The 22,504-nt window shown below is 35.5% G+C and overlaps 1 protein-coding gene across 1 annotated transcript in view; it reads right to left on the bottom strand.

Moving 5' to 3' along the window:
- WDR70 (WD repeat domain 70) overlaps nt 1-22,504 on the bottom strand; it is a 308,191-nt gene that overhangs the window by 242,349 nt on the left and 43,338 nt on the right. Inside the window, exon 6 of the mRNA XM_041749114.1 lies at nt 2,458-2,517. Coding sequence (XP_041605048.1) covers nt 2,458-2,517 — 60 coding nt within the window. The remainder of the gene's footprint in view (nt 1-2,457; nt 2,518-22,504) is intronic.

Below are 22,504 nucleotides of genomic sequence, written 5' to 3'. Positions count from 1 at the left end.
AGTGAAAGGGAATAGAGGGGAAGGGAGAAGAAATGGGTAGGAAATATCAGGAAGGGAGACAGAACATGGAAGACTCCTAACTCTGGGAAACGAACTAGGGGTGGTAGAAGGGGAGGAGGGCGGGGGGTGGGGGTGACTGGGTGGCGGGCACTGAAGGGAGCACTTGACGGGATGAGCACTGGGTGTTATTCTGTATATTGGCAAATTGAACACCAATAAAAAATAAATTTATTATTTAAATAAATTAATTAATTAAATAAAATAAAATACATGCAGGGAAAGGCAAGACTGCAAAAAGATTAGGTAACCTAAAAATACAATTAAAAGCTCTAATTGAGGGGCACCTAGGTAACTCAATTGGTTAACCATCTGCCTTCAGTTCAGGTCATGATCTCGGGATCCTGGAATGGAGCCCCATATCAGGCTCCCTGCTCAGCTAGGAGTCTGCTTCTCCTTCTCTCTTTGCACCCCCCACCCCCTCTCTGCTCATGCTCTCTAAGAAATAAAACCTTTAGAAGTAAAAAAAAAAAAAGGAAGCTCTAATTGATTTTTTTAATGTGCAAAGCAAGTGGGCACTATATTTTTAATTATAATTCTTTAAAAGATAAAATTCAATTTAAAAAAATAGAAATATGGGATCCCTGGGTGGCTCAGTGGTTTAGCACCTGCCTTTGGCCCAGGGCGTGATCCTGGAGGTCCAGAATCGAGTCCCACTTCAGGCTCCCTGCATGGAGCCTGCTTCTCTCTCTACCTGTGTCTCTGCCTCTCTCTTTCTCTGTGTTTCTCATGAATAAATAAATAAAATCTTAAAAAAAAATTTTTTTAATAGAAATATTTAAATAAAACATGTGAACCCATGAACACTCTCAGTTGTAAAAATCTCTGAACTAAATAATAGGGAAGCTTCTGTTTAAGTATGAACAGTCTACTATTCCTTTTCCTTTCCTAATTTACTTAAAAACATGAAAATTAGTAAAATTCTGTCACAATTTCAGAATAAAAATGTTGATTTAATAAAAAGTAGATATAAGATCTCAAATCAGATGGAAATGGTTTCTTAAAGCAGCAGTTCTAGACACTTCGGTTTCAAGCTACTTTATAGTCTTTAAATCTATTGAGGACCCCAAAAAGCATTTTTTTATGTGAGTTACGTGCATCAGTACTTACCACAGTAAAAATTTAAACTAAGACATTTCATTTAATTTTTAAAGATTTTATTTATTTATTCATGAGAGACATAGAGAGAGAGAGGCAGAGACACAGGTAGACACAGGTAGAGGCTCTCCATGCAGGGAGCCTGATGTGGGACTCGATCTCCGGATGGTGGGTTCATGCCCTGAGCCAAAGGCAGGTGCTCAACCCCTGAGCCACCAGGCGTCCCTAAACTAAGACATTTTAAAATATTTATTGTTCACTTCATTTAAAACAATAAATCCACTACACTTTAACAAATATTTTTATGAAAATGGTATTTTCAAAAGCAAAATTGGGCAAGAAAAATGACATCCTTCTCTATTCCTATTTCTCTATTTCTTCTATATTTCTCATTTGCATCATTTATGGGTCTATTTCTCCTGATTGATGTTTTCCTCATTATGGGATGTATTTTCCTACTTCTTTACATGTCAGACATCTAGAAAAAGGCAGTTTCATTGAAAAGGGAAAGCAATGGGGCAGCCCAAGTGGCTCAGCAGTTTAGTGCCACCTTCAGGATGTGATCCTGGGCCCTGGGATCGAGTCCCATGTCAGGCTCCTGTATGGAGCCTGCTTCTCCCTCTGCCTGTGTTTCTGCCTCTCTCCCTCTGTCTCTCTGTTTCTCTCATGAATAAATAAATAAAATCTTAAAAAAAAAAAAAAAAAGAAAAGGGAAACAAGATAATTTTCTTCTTTCATTCATGAGGTTTCCTTCATTCAACTACCACTTTTTAATGGTTTTACAATAAAATAATTTCATGTTATAACTCAGAACTTTATATTATTAATCTTTAACATAAAAATAACAATACAAAAATAGAATCTGTAAGTCTAAGTAATATAATCTTAAAACAGTACAGTAACCATTCTATGTTTATTTCTTATCTCAGTGTTCATCTAAAAAACGAACTCAGGCCTTTTACTGATATAGAAATAAAGCTAAGGGTAATGAGAAATTTTCCCACACCATAAAAAGGAAAACTGTATTTTAGTTTCATTTCTTTTTTTCACTTGTAATGTTCCTCTATCAAAGAACAAGGTTTTAAAGCCAACAATAACAATGACAATAAGTGTTGCTATTTTAAATGAAAGGCAATGGTTATTTTGATTGAATAGAAATGTAATATTTCTTTTTCTTTAATGTCTACAGCTTCTGTGTTATCAGCTGATTGTATAATTAGCCTTAATATAAATGTATCATTGGTTCACTTTTCCATGGGAGCCTTGTTACTGAGAGGAAAGAATTAGATTTTTTAAACTTACTGTTTTAGTGCCATGCTTCAGAGTTATTTCATGCGAGTCAGGGATCTTTTGGACAGGATTCTGAAAAAAGAAAATTCCATGACATCAATGAGTAATGAACATATTTGAGGCAGGGGGGCGACATACCACGCTCACAGGCAATATAAATTTTTAAAATTGCATCACTAGCTCTTTACACAAAGCTTAAAAAAACAAAATAAAATTTGTGAGGGTATCTTATTTCTGCACTTCTAGATAGATTACAATTGTTGAGTTGATAATAAATTAATCTTAAATCTCAAAAAAGAGAAACCTTAAGGTTGTATGAAACCAACCATCCAAATATTTAAAGCCTTCTTTTCACTGAAAATTGAGCATACATAACTTAAAGTGTTTAACTACATAAAATAAAATCAAATCTGTACAGGGTAAATATACACCCTTACAGGGTATATATCACAGAGTAAATATACACCTCTAACCCTTAAAAGTTTAAAAAGCAAAATATTGCTGCTCAAAAATTGCACAAATAAGGAACTGAGTCACTAAACGATTCATCAATTCAATAAGCACTTATTAAAGTGAGATTATTGCAGATGCTGGGTGGCATCAAACATAGCCTTTCTCATCCTCCCTTCCAAGAAGCACATGGTCTAGGAGGGGGAGATCAATCACTCTAATGTAATATAAGAAATGCTATGATAAACAGGAGGTATGGGCAGGATAATCGAAGAAGAGAAAGGATGGATACACAAATCAGACATAAGGAATCACAGTGATCATTTAAATAAGAAGTTTCATTATTTAGTCAAGTTTCCATTACCCAAGAGCCAGCTAATCATACTAAAATTCTAGGGCCATTACAAATTCACATGAGGATCATCCTGCAATCTACTTAATTAGATATGTGCAATCTAACAGACTTTAGTCCCTATCTCCCCTCATTCTTTAGCATTCTTGATGAATCAATCAATCACAAGGTTTATTTCATCATAAACTTTTCCCCAGCTATGGCTCTTTCTCCCCAGCATGTAAACAATTAAAGTACTTCCCATATTAAACACACATATACACAGAGCAATTCCCCCTACATTTACTATCAGATCATTATCTTTTCCTTTGCCATCAAGTTTCTTTATACAACAGTTTTCACTCAAGTGTCTCTGCTTCCTTTTACCCTTCTACTACCTCTACCACTATGGCATGTGTCCTTTTATTCCTAATGCCTAATACAGTTCCTGGCACCTAAAAGACTCTCAGTAAATACCTCTTGAATAAACAAGTCACTATGAATGCCCCTGGACACTTTTTATAACTTAACCTGCACAAATGACTTTTCAACAGCATAGCAATTACTTAACTATTTCCTCCACCTGTTCTTTCCTGGGAGGAAGCAGCCTAGACAAGAAGCCAGAAAAGCTAGGGGTTTTATTTGTATTTTTTTATATGGTTGAACATTCTTTTTAACATTTTTTTATTCATTTAATTTTTTAAGTAAGCTCTACATCCAACATGGGTCTTGAACTCACAACCCTAAGATCAAGAGTCATGTGCTCTACTGACTGAGCCAGTTAAGTGCCCCCAAGAAAAGCTAGGTTTTTTAATCTAGCCCTGCCACTCAATAGCCCTGTCATAACTCCAGGAGGGTTATGACTATTTTCTCATTTGTATACAGAGGATAATAGCACCTGCCCTTTAGGTTACTGTGAGGTAAGTGGTTTAAGCTTTATAATGTAGCATTCTGCACAAAAGTAGGTGCTCAATAAGTGACAGCTACCATTTATTCTAAGGCTTACCTCCCATCTCTCTGGTCCTATCATCTTAGTCTATTTCCAGGCTTCTCTTCCTCCTTAACTGGCTAATTCCTACTCATCCCTTAGACTCAGTTCAGATGTGACCTGCTCCTGGAAACACATCTCAACATTTTAAAATCTGGGTTAAACGACCCATCTATGCACTATGATGTTACAGATAAGGAGACAACCTCTCCTAATCTCTATCAGAGAATTTATCAAAATCTATTGTAATTTTTAACCTGTCTCCCTCCCCACCACTCCCTAACCAAATTACAAAATAGACATTTCTCAACGATTGTGTATATATCCATTATCATATCTGGTTTTCCAATCCACAAAACAGGACGGTGTCTGACAGACAAACACAAAAGTGTTTTGGAATATTTTATGGATCAATACCTTATAGATTACATTAGACTGTAATTTTTAATTTAGTTTCAAACATTAATGTTTACATCCATAAAGGAGAGCAGGTGCTATCCATCAGACCAGCCTGGTAAGTGACTGTCAGGGATAACTGAAGTTTTCAAAAAGTAAAAACCTTTAACAACCAAAGGATTACATAAAGTTGCAAATATAGGGGTGCCTGGCTGCCTCGTACAGAATGTGACTCTTAATCTCGGATCATGTGTTTGAGCTCCATGTTGGATGTAAATATTACTTAAAAAATAAAGGTGCAAGTCTAGAGAACTAAAGGCAGTTTTAGACTGTCTGCATCTCAGAGATTACTGTAGTCTATTACCATCACAGTGCAGTGAAGAAGATCAGGAAATGAGAAGACACTGAACAGGAACCCTAACCTCACAGTAACCTAAAGGACTGCTGGAGAGTTTACAACTGATTTCAGGACAAGATATTATAGTATGGTTTACTACGCTCTGGAAAAGGGCGGCACATACCTTGATTTCAGAGATACCAATACTCCAAGACAAATTACAAAATAATTTAAAAGTCAAACAAATGAATTCTGGACTACTCCAATGTAATTATGTAAGCCACTGATCCCTTTGCAGTTGACAATATTTGTAAGTAATAAAAACTCATGTGTAAGTGCTAAGTACTCTTGCAAAAAAAAAAAACAGGAGAACAGTTCAAATGTTTCACTTATAGAAGACTCTATTATAGTTGGTATCTCATTTCATAACTAATCACCTTTTCATCATTCAGGAAACAAGAAACACTGTCACTACAAGAAGGGATGAAAATTATTCCATTGAATTAAATGTAAAATGTGCCTATATAGAGACAACTTCTGGCATTTAAAGTAAAAACTTACAAGAACCCAGAACAATTCAGTATTTACATTAGTAGTAAATTAAATGTTTAAATAAATGTTGTTTACATTTAAAATCAAAGTTTTACAGGAAATCATGTAGAACATAACTCATAAAAGGCCCATATAACTGGTACAACTAAATTATCTAAAATAGTAGCAATCCATCTTTTGGTAGCATATCACTTGATGGTGACTGTTCTTTCTCTAGAACTTTTCCTAATGACTTTTTGGAATATGGCATAAATGTGAAATTTGCTCTACCAGTAGAATATTTTCATGATCTTCATGCCAGGGGACACCATAAGCTACAAGACTTGAATGAAGTCATTTATTACAAGAATTCATAACAAAAGCTAGTCTTAATGGAAGAAGGGAAAAGATACCAATTTTTGTTTTGGTTTGGTTTTAAATATCAACCAAAGGACTATTTCCCAGGCTCTTTGGTTTGCCCTCAATAACAAGGATAGCAAATATATCTGGAATAACATGACCAATTCCATCTGACATATATTCTTAAAGTGTTTTCAAAAGACTTGCAAATCAGAAATAACCTTCCTAGGATAAAGGTGCTGTTAAGTTTAAAATATGTATGGTACTATAAGCCATAATCAAAAGTCTACCCAGTAACAAAGATCTGCCACAAAGTGGCTATAAATTTTGTGGAGAGAATGAAGACTGCCAACCAAGAACTTGCAAAGGAGTGCTATGTTCTCCCAAAAACCATTCTGTAAATAGTTGCCTGTGTGGTATCACAGAAAACCAAAATTAGTCTAATCTAGAATAACTCTGTAGATCCAATAGGCTAACTTAATAATTATTCATCACACATTCACTAAAAAAACTAACAACAAAGACACTGCTGAGGGATCCCTGGGTGGCACAGCGGTTTGGCGCCTGCCTTTGGCCCAGAGCATGATCCCCGAGACCGGGGATCGAATCCCACGTTGGGCTCCCGGTGCATGGAGCCTGCTTCTCCCTCTGCCTACGTCTCTGCCTCTCTCTCTCTCTCTGTGACTATCATAAATTTAAAAAAAAGAAAAAAAACACTGCTCAAAAAGACTGTCAATCCAGTAAAGCAAAACTGACAGGTAAACAAATAGGCAACACTAAAATGTTTCAGATGCTGTGATAGAAGAACACCGAGTTCAGTGCTCAATTCCATTCTGCCTGGGGAAGTAGAGGGTGATTAGAAAAGGCTTTACAGAAGAGATGCTTGAGATGCCTTTGAAAAAATAGAGGTTCCCTAGGTAAATGTGGAAGGTATCCAGGAGAAAGTAAGATAAATCCTGACACTTACTGGACTGCAATTACTTCTGCCCAGATAGAGTTTTTTGTTTTGTTTTGTTTGGGGGGGGGTTGTTTTGTTTTGTTTTCTGGATAGAGTTTAAATCACTGAGCAGGAAAAGGAGAAGGCTGTGTGTGGTGTGTGTATATATATGTATCCAAAAAAAATTTTTAACCCAAAGTTAGAAACCAGATTGTATACAATGTCAAGAATCTGAAATTTTAGCTCTGAGCCATGTAATCCTCCGGTAAGATCTGAGTTTTCAAAAAATCACCAAGTTATTCTGTGCATCAAAAGGTATAATCAACACAGTGAATAGGCAACCTCTAGAATGGGAGAAAATGTCTGCAAATCATATATCTGATAAGGGGTTAATATCCAAAAACACAAAACTGTTACATTCAACAACAAAAAAAAACAAAAAACCTGATTCAAAAATTGGCACAGGACCTAAACAGATATTTCTTCAAAAAAGAAATACAGATGACCAACAAGTACATGAAAAGTCATGTACTTTATATTTAAATACATAATTTAAATAATTTAAATAAATTAATACATATATTTAAAGTCAACATTACCAATCATCAGGGAAATGAAAATCAAAACCACACTGAGATACCAGTAACAGGTTGGCTATTATTTAAAAGAAGACAACAACAAGAGAAGGAAGAGGAGGAGGAGGGGGAGGAAAAATGTTGACAAGGATGTACAAAAAATGGAATCCTTATGCATCACTGGACAGAAATGGTACAGCTGCTATGGAAAACAGTTTGGGAGTTCCTCAAAAAATTTAAAATATGATTCAGTAATTCCTTATTTGTATATATACTCTAAAGAACTAAAAGCAGAATCTCCAAGAGATGTTTGCACACCCATGTTCAGAGGAGCATTATTTACAACAGTCAAAGGATAGGAGCAACCCAAGTGTCCATCAATATATGAATCAATAAACAAAATATGATATATATATATAGACATATACACACATAATGGTCTTTAAAAGGAAGGAAATTCTGACACATACTATGACATGGATGAACTTAGAGGGCATGATGCTAAGTGAAATAAGCCATAAAAAGAACAATGCTGTAGGATTCCTATGAGGTATCTAGAGTAGTCAAATTGATAGAAAGTAGAATAGTGGTTGCCAGAGTCAGGAGAGAGGGAAAAATGGGGAATTACTGTTTAATGGCTATAGTTTGTTCTGTAAGATTAAAAAAAAAATTCCAGAGACTGAATATACAACAATGTAACATGAGCTGTACATTTAAAGATGGTTAAGATGGAGGATAAGTGCAATAGGTGATGGGGAACAGAGAGTATGTATATTTATGATGAACAATGAGTAATGTAACTAATGTAACATCTGAAACTAATATAGACTGTATGTTAACTATATTGGAAATAGAATAAAAAATGTAATAAAATTTAATAATTTTAAAATAAAAATTAAAAATGGTTAAGATTGTAAATATTATGTGTATTTTACTAAAACTGAACAAAACTTTCAAAGATATAGTCCACATAAGCAAAAAAAAAAAATTAAAAGATGCATATTATTAAGGCTACAGTCTTCTTAATGTTCTAATAAACTTTAGATAAGCTTCAAAATCCATCATTTATCAAATGTTTAAAATCCTCTTCCAAAAATATAAAGTTATAGGTCTAAAATACTGCAGGAAGGAAAGACAATTTCCTATCTAATTCTCACAGCTGGTTCCAAACCGTCAATTAGTATTCCCCAACCATCTCTAAATTACCCTCAAACAGTTTATGCCCTATTGCAAGCTGCATCTTGGAGAACATTTCTCAGTAACATGACTGAAAAGTACATTGTTAAAGAACTTTTTATACTTGTGTGAGGGCTGAGAAACTCAAAAGGGATAGGTCATTCTTGTATTTTACCAGAAATATTTTTTTTAACTCCATGACATTATCAATAAACACAATGAAGACAATGTTCTACCCTCATCATACAACAATGGCAGGTCATAAGTCAATAGGATTTATACCAAAAAATAAACTTATTTTCAAAAGCTACCTTGAACATATGCCATATCACTCCCTGACACCCTAAAATTTTAAGAGTATTTCTACTCTTATTGGCTACTTCTGAAGACTTGAAATCTAGATAGGACTCTGCAATTAACTCCAGTTGTAACCTTCATTAAGCCACTCAATTGTCTAGAACCTTCACTTTTTCACTTATAAAAATGAAAAAGTCACAGGGCGCCTGGGTGGCTCAGTGCTTAAGCCTCTGCCTTCGGCTCAGGTCATGATCCCAGGGTCCTGGGATAGAACCCTGCTTTGGGTTCCCTGCTCAGTGGGAGTCCGCTTCTCCGTCTGCCACTCCCCCTGCTTATGTTTGCTCTCTCTCGCTCTTTCTCTCTTTCAAATAAATAAAATCTTTAAAAAAGAAAAAGTCAGATGAGGTAATTTACGACCTTCTATGATGACATGGTTTACCTTAAACTTATTCACATCTGAAACTATGAACCCTCTCCTATGTCAATGAAAAGTCCTTTCCGAGCTTCTATCTTCTTCACTTAGTTCCACATTGCTCATTACCATGATGTTACTCTTCATAGATTGTTTTTCTATAAAAACCTTCAATGATTCTCTGTTGCCTTTAGTAGCAATCACTTTTCACAGCAGTCACACATTTTTGTTTTAGAAATTTTTCTGCAACATTTGACTACTATTACAAGTTTAGAAAAATTAATGTTTTGAAGAAGTTTCTGGTCAAAGGGTACAAACTTTCAGTCATGAGTAAGTTCTGGGGATCTAATGTACAGCATGGTGTCTATAGTTAATAATACAGTGTTGTATACTTGAAATTTCCTAAGAGAGTAGATCTTAAGTGTTCTCACCATGAAAAAAAAACTATATGAGGTGATGGATGTATTAATCAATTAACTGATTAAATTAAATTTCACAATTTATACATGTATCAAACCACATTATACTCCTTAAATATATACAATGTTTATCAATTATACCTCAATAAAAGTTGGAAAATAAATAGAATATCATTAAAAAACAAAACACAAGGACAGGGGTGCCTAGCTGGCTCAGTCAGTAGAGCATGTGACTCTTGATCTAGGGGTCATGAGTTCAAACCTCACAATGGGCACAGAGGTTACTTAAAAAAAAATTTCCTATATAATAAAAAAGCAGTTTCTTATAAGATACTAGTATCTAAAGAGTCTAACAACAGTCTTATCATTTGCAGTGGTACTTTTCTATACATTACTTAATGAGTATATTAAGAGCCACCCTTACCCACAACATTAACCACTCTAGGTAGGAATGGAAGAACAAAGGAGTTGGGCTTCCCAGGGAGGCGGCTGTGATTTTTTGGAGTGTGAGTGTTATAATAGAAGTTAGAAGGAGCAACCTGACTTTCTAGAAACCCTATAATGAAACTCCTCCCTCCCACTCCTTCACCCCCACCCTAAAAAGACAACTTTCTTTTACAACTCTAAACAAAGAGAATTTCACTCATTCAGACTGGGTCCCTGGGTTTTACCTTACTCCTAAAAAAGGCACACCTCCACCATACAGTGCCAACAATGTATACATCATTCTCAAATCTTCACAACTTGAATTAATTATCCACTGGAAGCCTCAAGTCCTTAGCCTCCTGTCTACAAAGAGTAAGTATTTATTAGGATGATTCATTTGAGAAACAAAGCACAGAGCTACTATGATGACCAAATGAGTTAATGTGACAAAGTACTTTATAGCCCATTATAAGTAAGAAATTATTATGAGCCTATAGCTAGAAAAGTACATATTTTAGAAACTGTTGGGAGACCAGGTATAAAACGCCTTGAGATTTTAAAAAAAAGTTTCACCAAGTTTTAGAATCTTAGACATGTAGTGCAGAATTACTTCAACAAAGGGGATCCCTGGGTGGCTCAGCGGTTTAGTGCCTGCCTTCAGCCCAGGGTGTGATTCTGGAGTCCAGGGATCGAGTCCCGCATCAGGCTCCCTGCATGGAGCCTGCGTCTCCCTCTGCCTATGTCTCTGCCTCTCGCTCTGTGTCTCTCATGAATAAATAAATAAAATCTTAAAAAAAAAAATTACTTCAACATAGGTTATGTACTATACTATGTTATGTTTAACATTTCATATCTGTTTTTTAATAAAAAATGAGTTATTGTTTGAGCAACCTGTTCCAATTTAGTTAAAGATGCACAGGCTTTACTAACTTTAACCACAAAAGGTACCACAGTATGAGTTAAAGTAGGTAAGAATTAATTTATTTGGGAAAACAAAAGTAGCCTGAGCCATAATTTTTATTAAATTTACCTGACACTGAGATATCTTTATCCTTTTCCTCTGCTACAGTTCTTTAAAACCTAACAACATGGCAGAAAGGATACCATATCTGACTTAATACAATTTTCCATACATGCAAAAGCATGTATGTGCTTCACAATTGTCAAAGGGACAGTGAAAATTAAAAACATCTTAAAAGCCAATCTACATAGGTTCTCTTAGACAATTCCACAATTCCAGCTCTACCAATTATACATCCTACTCATCCCACCAAATATGGAATACAGTATTAGCACTTCATACTTGCCATAATGTCTAAAGCCGCCATCACCACAACCAAGTATTTTTAAATCGCTCTTGGGCATTTCTTGCTAAAGAACAAAAGCAGATTGTGGAGAGGATGCAGAGAAAGGGGAGCCCTCATGCACTGTTGGTGGGAATACAAATTGGTACAGACACTCTGGAAAATAATATGGAGGTTCCTCAAAAGAGTTAAAAATAGAACTACTCTATGATCCAACAATTGTACTAGTGGGTATTTACCCAAACTACACAAAAACAAATTCAAAGGGACATATGCACCCCGATGTTTATAGCAGCTTCATCAACAATAGTCAAACTATAGAAAGAGACTATGTGTCCATCAATTGATCAATGGATAAAGAAAATATGGGTGTGTGTGTGTGTGTGTGTGTGTGTGTGTGTATTTAAGGGGATATTACCCATCAAAAAGGATGAAATCTTGCCATTTGGAATGACACAGAGCTAGAGAGCATAATGCTAAGTGAAATAAGTCAGTCAGAAAAAGACAAATACCATTTGATTTCATTCATATGTAGAATTTAAGAAACAAAAGAGATGAACTAATGGAAAGGGAGGAAAAAGAAAGAAAAAGGGAAACCATAAGAGACTTTTAATGACAGAGAACTGAGGGTTGATGGAGGCAAGTAGGGGGAAGGGCGACTGAATAGGTGGTGGGTATTAAAGAGGGCACTTGTCATGATGAGCAATGGGTATTGTATGTAAGTGATGAATCACTAAATCTTACGCCTGAAACCAATATTGCACTGTATGTTAACTAGAATTTAAATAAAAATTTCAAAAGAAAATAAAAAGAAACAACTTTAAGCAAGAGAGAAGTTTAGAAAGAAATGATATTTGGGGCTCCTGGTGGCTCAGTTGGTAGAGCACACAACTCTTGATCTTGAGGTTGTGAATTTAAATCCCATGTGGTATAGAGATTACTTAAAAATATAATTTAAAAAAAAGAACAAAAGCAGAATGTTTACTTCCCATGTCCCCTTTAGTCTGTAAGATCCCTGAGGACAAGTACAATGTCTTATTTAATTTGTAGCTATAATACCTAATAGTATACAATGGGTGCTCAAAATATACCTTTTTTTTTTAAGATTTTATTTATTTATTCATGAGCAGAGAGAGAGGCAGAGACCCAAGCAGAGGGAGAACCAGGCTTCATGCAAGGAGCCCGACGTGGGACTCAATCCCAGGTCTCCAGGGTCACTCCTGGGGCTGAAGGCAGGGTAAACTGCTGAGCCACCCGGGCTGCCCAATATATCTTCTTAATTGGAGATAATAAAGATTACCTACTGATAGCTTGTTTAAAAAAAAAAAAAAAGCGAATCTGTGAGGAAAAAATAACACACAATACATGTTTGTACTTATCATAATGTGTTTATATATCCCTCTAAAACATAGGAACAATGATCAATTATCTATATTTCATATCCACTCTTCAAATGATTTTGTGGACTTTTAAGATAAAATATTTGAAGCCACAGGCAGATTTAATGAAAGCCATACACAATAAAGACTAAGAATCCCAAAACAAGGAAGACACAGGCTTTGTCCTCAGAAACTATGAAAAATACACACTTATAAACAAATAATTGTATCACAATTATGATCATTTTATCATGGTTGTGACAAGACAATAATAGAAGAATCTCCTATGTAAATCATACACAAAACTAAACTCAAAATGTATCAAAGACCTAAATGTAAGAACTAAAACCATAAAACTCTTAGAAAAAAAAACAGGAGTAAACTTTTGTGACCTTGAGTTAAGCTTCTTAGATAGGACACCAGAAGCACAAACAACAACAGAAAAAAATAAACTGGGTTTCACCAAAATTTAAAGTTATTGTACTCCAAAGTACACCATCAAAAAGGTGATGGACAACTCATAGAATGAGAGAAAATATTTGGAAATCATACGTCTGACAAGGGACTTATGTCCAGAATATATAAAGAACCCTTATAACTCAACAACAGACAAATAAGCCAACTGAAACAGGAAAAGAATCTGAATTCCTCCAAAGAAGATATACAAATGGCCAATAAGCACATGAAACAATGTTCAACATCATGGTTATGTAGAAAAATGCAAATCAAATCCACAGTGAGAAACCACTTCACACTTACTAGGACAGCTATAATCACAAAGACAAACAATAACATGTGTTGGTGAGGATGTGAAAAATTGAATCCTTATAGACTACTGGTGGGATTTTAAATGATGTAGCCTCTCTGAAAAAGTTCCTCAAAATATTAAACAGTTATCATATGACCCAGTAATTACACTCCTAGATATAAATCCCCAAAACAAAAAGTATGTACCCATACAAAAACTTCTACGCAAATGTTCATAACAGATGTCCATCAACTAATGAATGCATTAAAAAAAAATGTGGTATGTCACACAATGGAATATTGTATGACAATATTGGGAATAAAAAAGAATGAAGTACTTCATATATTCTATAACATGGATGAACCTTGAAAACATTATGCTATGTGAAAGAAATCAATATAAAGAACATTTATTTTATTACTTCAGTGATATTAAATGTCCAGAACAAACAAATGCACAGAGACAGAAAGTAGATTAGTGATTGCCAGGAGTTGCAGGTAGGGTAGTGAGGAGAAAACAGGAAGTTAAAGAGTGCAATGTTTTTGGGGGGAGGAGGAAAATGTCATAAAATTAGGTGGTTGCACAATTCTGTGATTATACTAACACTCACTGAATTGTATACCTGAAAATTGTGAATTTTAGCACATACAAATTATATCTCAATAAAGCTGTTAAGATATAAAATAACAGAGGAATATAACACGGAAGTTGCATAAAGAAGGAGGTATTCAATTCTGTTTTTGTGGATCAATGACCTTTTCACAAAGAGAAAAGCTGGATCCTTAAAACTGAAAAGGTTCTTCCCTGATGAAGGAGTCAGGTATGTCACAATGCACCTTACAAGGGTCCATGCTTACACAGCTTGACAAGCGAATGGAGTTGTACTTGGTGTTGCCTAACATCCAGAGAGAAGGAAGAGCATATTGGAATGCATGAGTTAGTCATATCAAAGACTGTTCGTAGTTTATATGGATGGAGCATGAGGCAAGTTTAAGAGAGAGGCAAGAGGTGACTTGCAAAGCAGGATGGGTTACAACCAGAGATAAAGGAGAGAGTAATGGTTAAGCACATGGATTCTGGAGCAGATTCCCTAGATTCAAAAGCTAGCTCCAACATTTACTACTGTGTGGCCTTGGGAAAGTTACTTAGCATCTCTGAGTATCAGTTTTCTTATCTGTCAACAGAGGATAACAGTACCAAGAGGATTAAAGGAGCTATTTCAACTTCAGTGCTTAAGACAATGCTGTACAAAGAAGTATCCACTGTCAATAATATTATTTGGTTCTAGATCTGAGCATCTGCTTATTTCTTTATCATAAATCAAACAAAAGGAGACTGCAGAGGCAGAAAATTGTGGCTTAACAGTGAATTCCTGGTTTGCTGGAGATCCCTTTTTATGACCGTAAAAAAAAAAGAAAAAAGAAAAAAAAAAATCAGGTCTGTGCCACTAACTTCTTCATTAAAAAAAAAAACACTTAATTCTCATTTATACTCTGCAAGGCTCTTGGGATGCAAGACTGAATTAAAACTCCCTAATTGTGATCCATATCAGTAGTGAAATGGCAACATTACCAACCAACAGCTGCCTGGTAGACTATGTGAATCAACTTGGTGGTCTTGGTCTTATTTCAAATTCACAATTAGCTGCACTTCTAGCACTCAGCACAAATAGTATGAACAAAATGTCTTTCCAAATAAGGATCAAAGTCTATAGAAGAATAAAGAAAGTAAGCTCTGTTCGAGCTGCTTCAATATGTACTTACATGCCATTCTATTAATTTAGTACTTAAAAATATAAAATTTATTCAAATGCAAACTTGACAATCATGGTAACAGGAAAGTACCTAATTCCACTAAAGGACAAATTATGTCAATTGGGGTAAATATTCATGATTTTCTAGAAATTCATTATAATGGCACTTTTTAAAATTGTAAGATTAAAGCATTGAGAAATCTTTCTCAAAACTGACACATGGAGATCTCCCACTTTTACTCAAGTAAACAGAAAGGATGAAAGATCAAGGGAGCTGCTGTATTTTCAAATATTGTGTCTATACCTACTAAACTGACAAAATGATATATATTTTCTATAACTGTCTTCTTGAACATTTAGAGGAATGTAAAAACTAATTACATAACCCTCATCCTTAAGAATACTTATAGTTGGGAAGGCAGAAGAAAAAAAATGAAAGCTGTCAGTAAAGCAACCCAAAGCAAAATTTTTAAGCTGAGTAGGGCAGTGGATGGAACATGTGACTCTTGATGTTGGGGTTAAGTTTGAGCCTCACACTGGATATAGAGATTACTTAAAAATAGTATCTTTAAAAAATAAAATAATAAAATAAACTGAGGTAAGAAATAGGGGGAAATTACACTGAATTAAGTGTTAAAAAAAAAAGCTTTAAGGTAAAATGAAATATGAGTGAAACAGCCAAGAGGTGAGGCATACATAGGAAGATGTTAGGATCTGGAAAGAAAAGCGAAATGAAAACACAAGATAAAAAAGGTGGATTCCACATGGATAAATAACAAGTGAAGGACTCTGGAAGAGCAATTACAAGAGGCTTTTTTTAGGGCCAACTACAACAGTATTAATAGAACTATTAAGTGTGAATAATTCAACCTTCTGAACCTAGGATCAAAAAACATAAAGTGTCAAAAAAAAATACCAGTGCTATGAGCAGAGAGAGAATGGGTTGGATAGGGGTGGGAGGGGTCATTTTTCAAACTAAAATTTATGATAGTATAACATGGCATCAAAGACTCTATAGAACTGACTTTGGCAAGGATTACTAAGAGGATTGTTTTTGCAAAAAAATATTCAAGGCCTTCATCAATTTTCTCAAAGGCTCTTAATCCTATGATATTCCAATCATTTATCACCCTTGTCAATTTTCCTTTTTTTCACTTAAGAACTGGTATAACTAAATCCTCATTTGACAATGGCTTTGGATAGAGCAAAGGAGGTCCTTAACTTCACTTCCACAGACTTAATGACAATTTATATCTGCAAGGTTTGCAATTTACTGTACAGTATATACATGATAATGACAAAAATTTAGCAGAGTAAATATACCTACGTGTTAAAACAACTTGTAGTTAAGACTAAAATCAGTCAGATAAAAAGTATCCCCCTGCCTTACTCACTGCAGTTAAATTATGCTTTTATTATTTGCATAAACCAGCCTGTCTTTAGGGGCACCTAGGTGGCTTAGTCAGCTATGCATCCAACTTTTGATTTTGGCTCAGGTCATGATCTCAGGGTGGTAAGATGGAACCTGGTATTGGGCTCTGCAAGGAGTCAGCTTGAGATTCTTTCCCTGCAACCCTGCACATATGCACACATGCACACTTTCTCTTTCAAACAAATCTTAAAAAAAAAAAAAAAAAAAACTAGTTATCTTCATCACTACACACTATCTATAACAAATAAAGAAAATGATTCATGCTACCAGTGTCATTCACATTACAATTACACAAAATATCTGTTGGGAGGGAAAACCCACTGCTCAAAGGCAGAAAGGACATACGCTAGTGATTCTTCCTGCCAGCCACCTGAGAAGGTACAAAAGCCTACCTGGCAATGGGAGCTTAAGAAAGACTGCAGCCTTGTAACAAAGGAATCATGGCAAGACTATCCTGAAAATGTAGGGCTGAGTATTGACTCCTGAGCTTCTAAATGATAACTGTGACTGTATTAGAAGCTAGCTTTAATTCAATGAAATATTTAGGGGCAAGAAAGTAACTTTGACCATAGCTAAGGACTGGCTTTCACTGAACAAATATTCCTTGAGCATCTACTATGTGTCCGGTACCAGTCAAGCCACTGGGGATATAATAAAAGAGATAATATAACTGCCCTCATGGAACTTGTATTACTGTGAGGAGAAAGACAACAAGTCAGTAAGTAGCAAAACAAACAAAAAGTGTCAAATAACAATAACTACCATAAAGCAATGTCAGAAAAAGCAGTGGAGTAGAGTGGAGGTACTTATACAAGGTGGTCAAAGAGGTAACACCTGCACAAAGATCCACATGAAATGAGGGAATCCTGTAAAGCTCTGAAAGCTACTTCTTGTATAGGAGAGAGTAAACAGAAAGGCTCTGTAAAGGAAGAAGCATAGATGGTAAAAGAAAAGCAGAAAGGTCACTGTGGGTAGAGAAGAGTGAGCAAGACAGGAGTGAAAAGGGATGAAGTCAGAAAGATGTAAGGAAGCCAAGTCATGCAGGCCTTAGAGGTCAAGGCAGGGAACTTGGATTTCTCCATCAAGACAGAAGAAACTGGAGGGTTTACTGACAGGAAAGTGACAAGGGAAGTAGGGAAGTGGTAAGATCTGATATATGTTTTTAAAAGTTTAGATTACTAAACTTTATTATTTGACTTTATAGGCTTAAGTCTTAAATTCTAAAGAGGCTATCCTTAATATTCCTGCCATTAAGCCTTATTATATAGTTACTGACCTAAAAAGCTTAAAAAGCTTAAAGAAGAAAAAAAGAAAAAAAAAAAGCTTAAAGATACCCAAAAAACCCCTGTAAATATATATACTGTCAAATCACAAAAGAATAGTTTTTCTGCATTTTTTAAAAATAATTATTCCAGCATTAATGTCAACCTAAACCTCACTTGTTCCAATTTGTAGAAGACACTGTTCATAGATTCTTTTTTTTTTCCTTCCACTATAGACAGCAGACAGCTGAATAAAATGGATTTTTGCCAAAAGTCAAAATGTCTCTATTGCCCCCTAGTGCCCATCTAAAGAATGAAGACCTTCACATATTCGCAGCTTGGACAAAGCAACACATTCACTATATTTTGGAATAGAGCTTCTAGCATCCTCTGCTGACAGAATCTTGCAGGTGTAATTAAATTGCTCTGTTTTAAGGAACATTAATTGCCTCTGAAGTTAAAATCATTAAGCTTCTTCACACTGTTTTTTTTTTAAGACTTTTCTTCCCAGTAAGCTGCAATTAAATTAGAATTGGTCATTAATCAAATATTGGTAATGATGATGAAAACAATAATAAAGCCCAGTAATTCTGAGTGCTTAGTATGTGTCAATCCCTATCTTCAGTGTTTACTTAAATCATCTCATTATCAATTTCTGAGAACTAAAAGAGAATTTTTACCTACTTCTAGTTCTTCAACATTTCCCTCCCTATGCATGAAAAGAGACTGACTGCTACAGGTGGCTGGCAATGACCAAGGCCAGGGGATGAGAAGCCTCAGACCAGAAGTCAGAGAAGCACAGTGGTGGCCCAAACTTGGACTCTTCACCACAGAACGTGCCAGCCAGGGAGTCAGAGAAAGTTCATGGAAAACAGGTGCTCACAACTAAAAAGTCACTGTTACAGCTAGCCTTTAGCTACAGTGATAAAAATGCAACTTTACATTTTCTGCAGTAATGTAAGAGGATAAGAGGATAGCAAGGCTAATAAAAATCCTCAATAATTCCAAAGTCTCTACTTAAATTATAAGTTATAACCTTTTTTACGTTAAAAAAAAATCAGCATCAGGCACAAAAGATACAATTTAAAAATTACTTTTTACTCTTTTCTCTGACCCTAATTTGAATTTTTGTTCATTAAACTAAAAAATAATAATAAATCTTTAAAAAAAGTAAAAAAAATAATAATAAATCTTAAAATACTAAATATTTCTAATGAGTTAACAGTTGGTATAGTTTAACAAAATTTAGTAATGGTTTGCATACTGTTTTTATTTGCATTCTATTTGAAGGAACAATTCCATTACCATCATAGGTAAGTAAAATGGAATAAAGGAAGAATAAAAAAGCAAACTTGTCATCAAGAGAATTATAACATACAACATTAACATTTCCATTCCAGTGACCTCAACAATTAGTAATACTAGACCAACTACTAACCAGCACTGAAGTAAACTACATATAAAAAACAACAGAATTAATCATAACCTGGTGGTGCAGCTTTTAATGTATCTCCTAATTATGTTCTCTCATAATTTCCCTTCCAATTATACTGTTATCAAAAACTCATTCTTCCGAAGTTTTGTGACTAGGGACACCCGGGTGGCTCAGTGGTTGAGCCTCTGCCTTTGCCTCAGGTCGTGATTCCGGGGTTACGGGACTGAGTCCCCACATCAGGCTCCTCTGCAGGGAGCCTGCTTCTCCCTCTGCCTGTGTCTCTCTGCCTCTCTCTCTAGGTCTCTCATGAATAAATAAAATCTTTAAAAATAAATAAACAAATAACAAAAATTTGTGACTAGAAGGAGGCACAAAAACTATTTGAGTGATAGAAATGTCCTATATCTTGTTTTAGATGGTGCCTAAACACAAAATACACAATTACCAACATCCACCAAATTGAACCTTTAAGATCTGTGTACATTATTATATATAATTTACACCTCAATAAAAACAACTACACTTCCTTTTTGTTTTGTCAGACCATTTTAAGAATAGAAAACTATAACTTCTTCTGCCTCATTTGACAGGTAGGTTGATAGGTAGTTATAGTCTATATTAAAATAATTATCTTTTGACTCACACAGCAGCTCCTATAATTATTAAACTATTATGTAACTAAAATGTAAACTCAGGGCAATCAATCAATAAATAAGTTATAAACTTAGAACAAGGCAAACATAATGGTTCTTCCAGACATAGGTATCTTTATACATTTCTATACTTATATATCCTCTGTTCACCCCTCTATCCTCACTTCCATTTTTTATGTAAAAACCAAGGATTGTTACATCACAAAGAGAGAACATCTTCAAATGTCATAAAACGAAATGTTCAATTATAAAAACAAAATACACTCAATTCCACTTGATAAACATTTACTCTGTATGTACTATATATACTACAGCAGAGGTTTTAAGAGTTTTTAAAAATTTCTGAACCGGGATCCCTGGGTGGCGCAGCGGTTTGGCGCCTGCCTTTGGCCTGGGGCGCGATCCTGGAGACCCGGGATCGAATCCCACATCAGGCTCCCGGTGCATGGAGCCTGCTTCTCCCTCTGCCTATGTCTCTGCCTCTCTCTCTCTGTATGACTATCATAAATAAATAATTTTAAAAAATTTAAAATGTGAAAAAAAAAATTTCTGAACCATTTATATGGAAGTCCCTAAACTTGGTATCATTACATATGATTGCAAAGTGAAGGCAAAGGAGTTAAGCACACAAATAATGATTTAACAAGGAAAACAGTTTGTGTTTGCTATAAAAGGCAGAAAGCATTCCCAAGCCTGGGAAGTAAAACATGCAGTTGGCATGTGGAGAGGCTGTTTGGAGAAAGTCACATTTGAAATGGTTCCTAAAGGCTAAACAGAATTTTAACAAGCAGAAACTGAAGGAATGTGAAAGAAGCATTAAAGTTTTGATGAGCACCAACTCAAAACTTTGTTGGGGAGAATTCATAAGCAAACAGGAATTGGTGGGGTCTGATACATTTATAAATCAGACCTTCCATATATTAGCCTATACTGATGAAAAATTAGATATGTCCTTAAAATATATATCCTAGGGATCCCTGGGTGGCGCAGCGGTTTGGCGCCTGCCTTTGGCTCAGGGCGCGATCCTGGAGACCCGGGATCGAGTCCCACGTCAGGCTCCCGGTGCATGGAGCCTGCTTCTCCCTCTGCCTGTGTCTCTGCCTGTCTCTCTCTCTCTGTGTGTGTGACTATCATAAATAAAAAAATTTAAAAAAAAAAACATTAAAATATATATCCTAAATTACTGCTACAACCAATGGTAAATGGGAACTGAATCATATGTCAGTTGTGGAAAATAATAAAAGAGCGAGAAGGAGGTAAAACTCCTCTTAAAAAATTATAATCATAAACACAATTGAGGAGGGACACCTGGGTGGTTCAGTCGGTTAAGTGTCTGCCTTTGGCTCAGGTCATGGTCCCAAGGTCCTGGGATCCAGCCCTACATCGGGCTCAGTGCTCAGTGGAGTCAGCTTCTTCCTCTCCCTTTGCCCCTTCCCCTGCTGATGGTCTCTCTCTTTCTCACAAATAAATAATTAAAATTTTAAGAAACACACACACATTCAATTGGGGAAAACTGCTGATTTTTACAGGTATAACTTGCTTCACTACAGAGGCATATTTCCCTAAATTGAAGAATTTAAAATATACTTCTCTAGAATGGTACTTGCTAGGGGAAGATGGTAGAGAAAAAGTGGAGCTGTTGTTTAATGGATGTAGAGTTTCAGTTTTGCCAGATGAAAAGCTCTAGTGATCTGTTGCACAACAATCTGTTGCACAACTGGATACAGTTCACATTACTATACACACTTAAAAGTGATTAAGATGGTAAATTTTATGTTACATGTATTTTACCACAGTTAAGAAAAAAAAATAAGATTTGAAAATAAACAATTCATGCTTAAGGTTGAAAAAAATAAAATTTAGGGGCACCCAAGTGGCTCAGTCAGTTAAGGTCTGCCTTTAGCTTGGCTCATGATCCCAAGAGCCTGGGATGTGGGCCCAAATTGGGCTCTCTGCTCAGGGGGAAGCCTGCTTCTCCTTCCCCTCTGCTTGCTGCTCCCCCTGTTTGTGAGCACTCTCTCCATCAAATAAATATCTTTTTAAAAAATAAAATTTAAAAATTAAAAATAATGAATTTAAAAATAAAATGTACTTTCTCTGTTAAGGAATCCTTCTATAAAATCCAAGGTGATTCCCTCTCCAAAGAGCCTCCTCGATGGAAATGATGTATTTATGAGCCAAGGAATGCCAAGGATTGCCAGCAACCACAAGAAGTTAGGGGAGAAACATGGAACAGATTCTCCCTTAGAGCCTCTGGGAGGAACCAACCCTACTGACACCTTGATATTGGACTCCTGGCTTCCAGAATGTGAGAGAATAAATTTCTGTTGTTCTAAGCCAAAAAAAAAAAAAAAGAGCCTCCTCATGCCACTCTGCAGAAAAGTAGCATTTGGAATATCTAATGCCTTAGGTAGTTGAGGGAGGAGGGATTTTTGCATTCTTTGTGTTCCTTTGGCTG

Source organism: Vulpes lagopus, chromosome 3 (genome assembly GCF_018345385.1).
Source record: "Vulpes lagopus strain Blue_001 chromosome 3, ASM1834538v1, whole genome shotgun sequence".
In the NCBI taxonomy this organism is placed as follows: domain Eukaryota; kingdom Metazoa; phylum Chordata; class Mammalia; order Carnivora; family Canidae; genus Vulpes; species Vulpes lagopus.
Note: the sequence above shows the minus strand (reverse complement) of the source record. Positions and strands in the feature narration are given on the sequence as shown.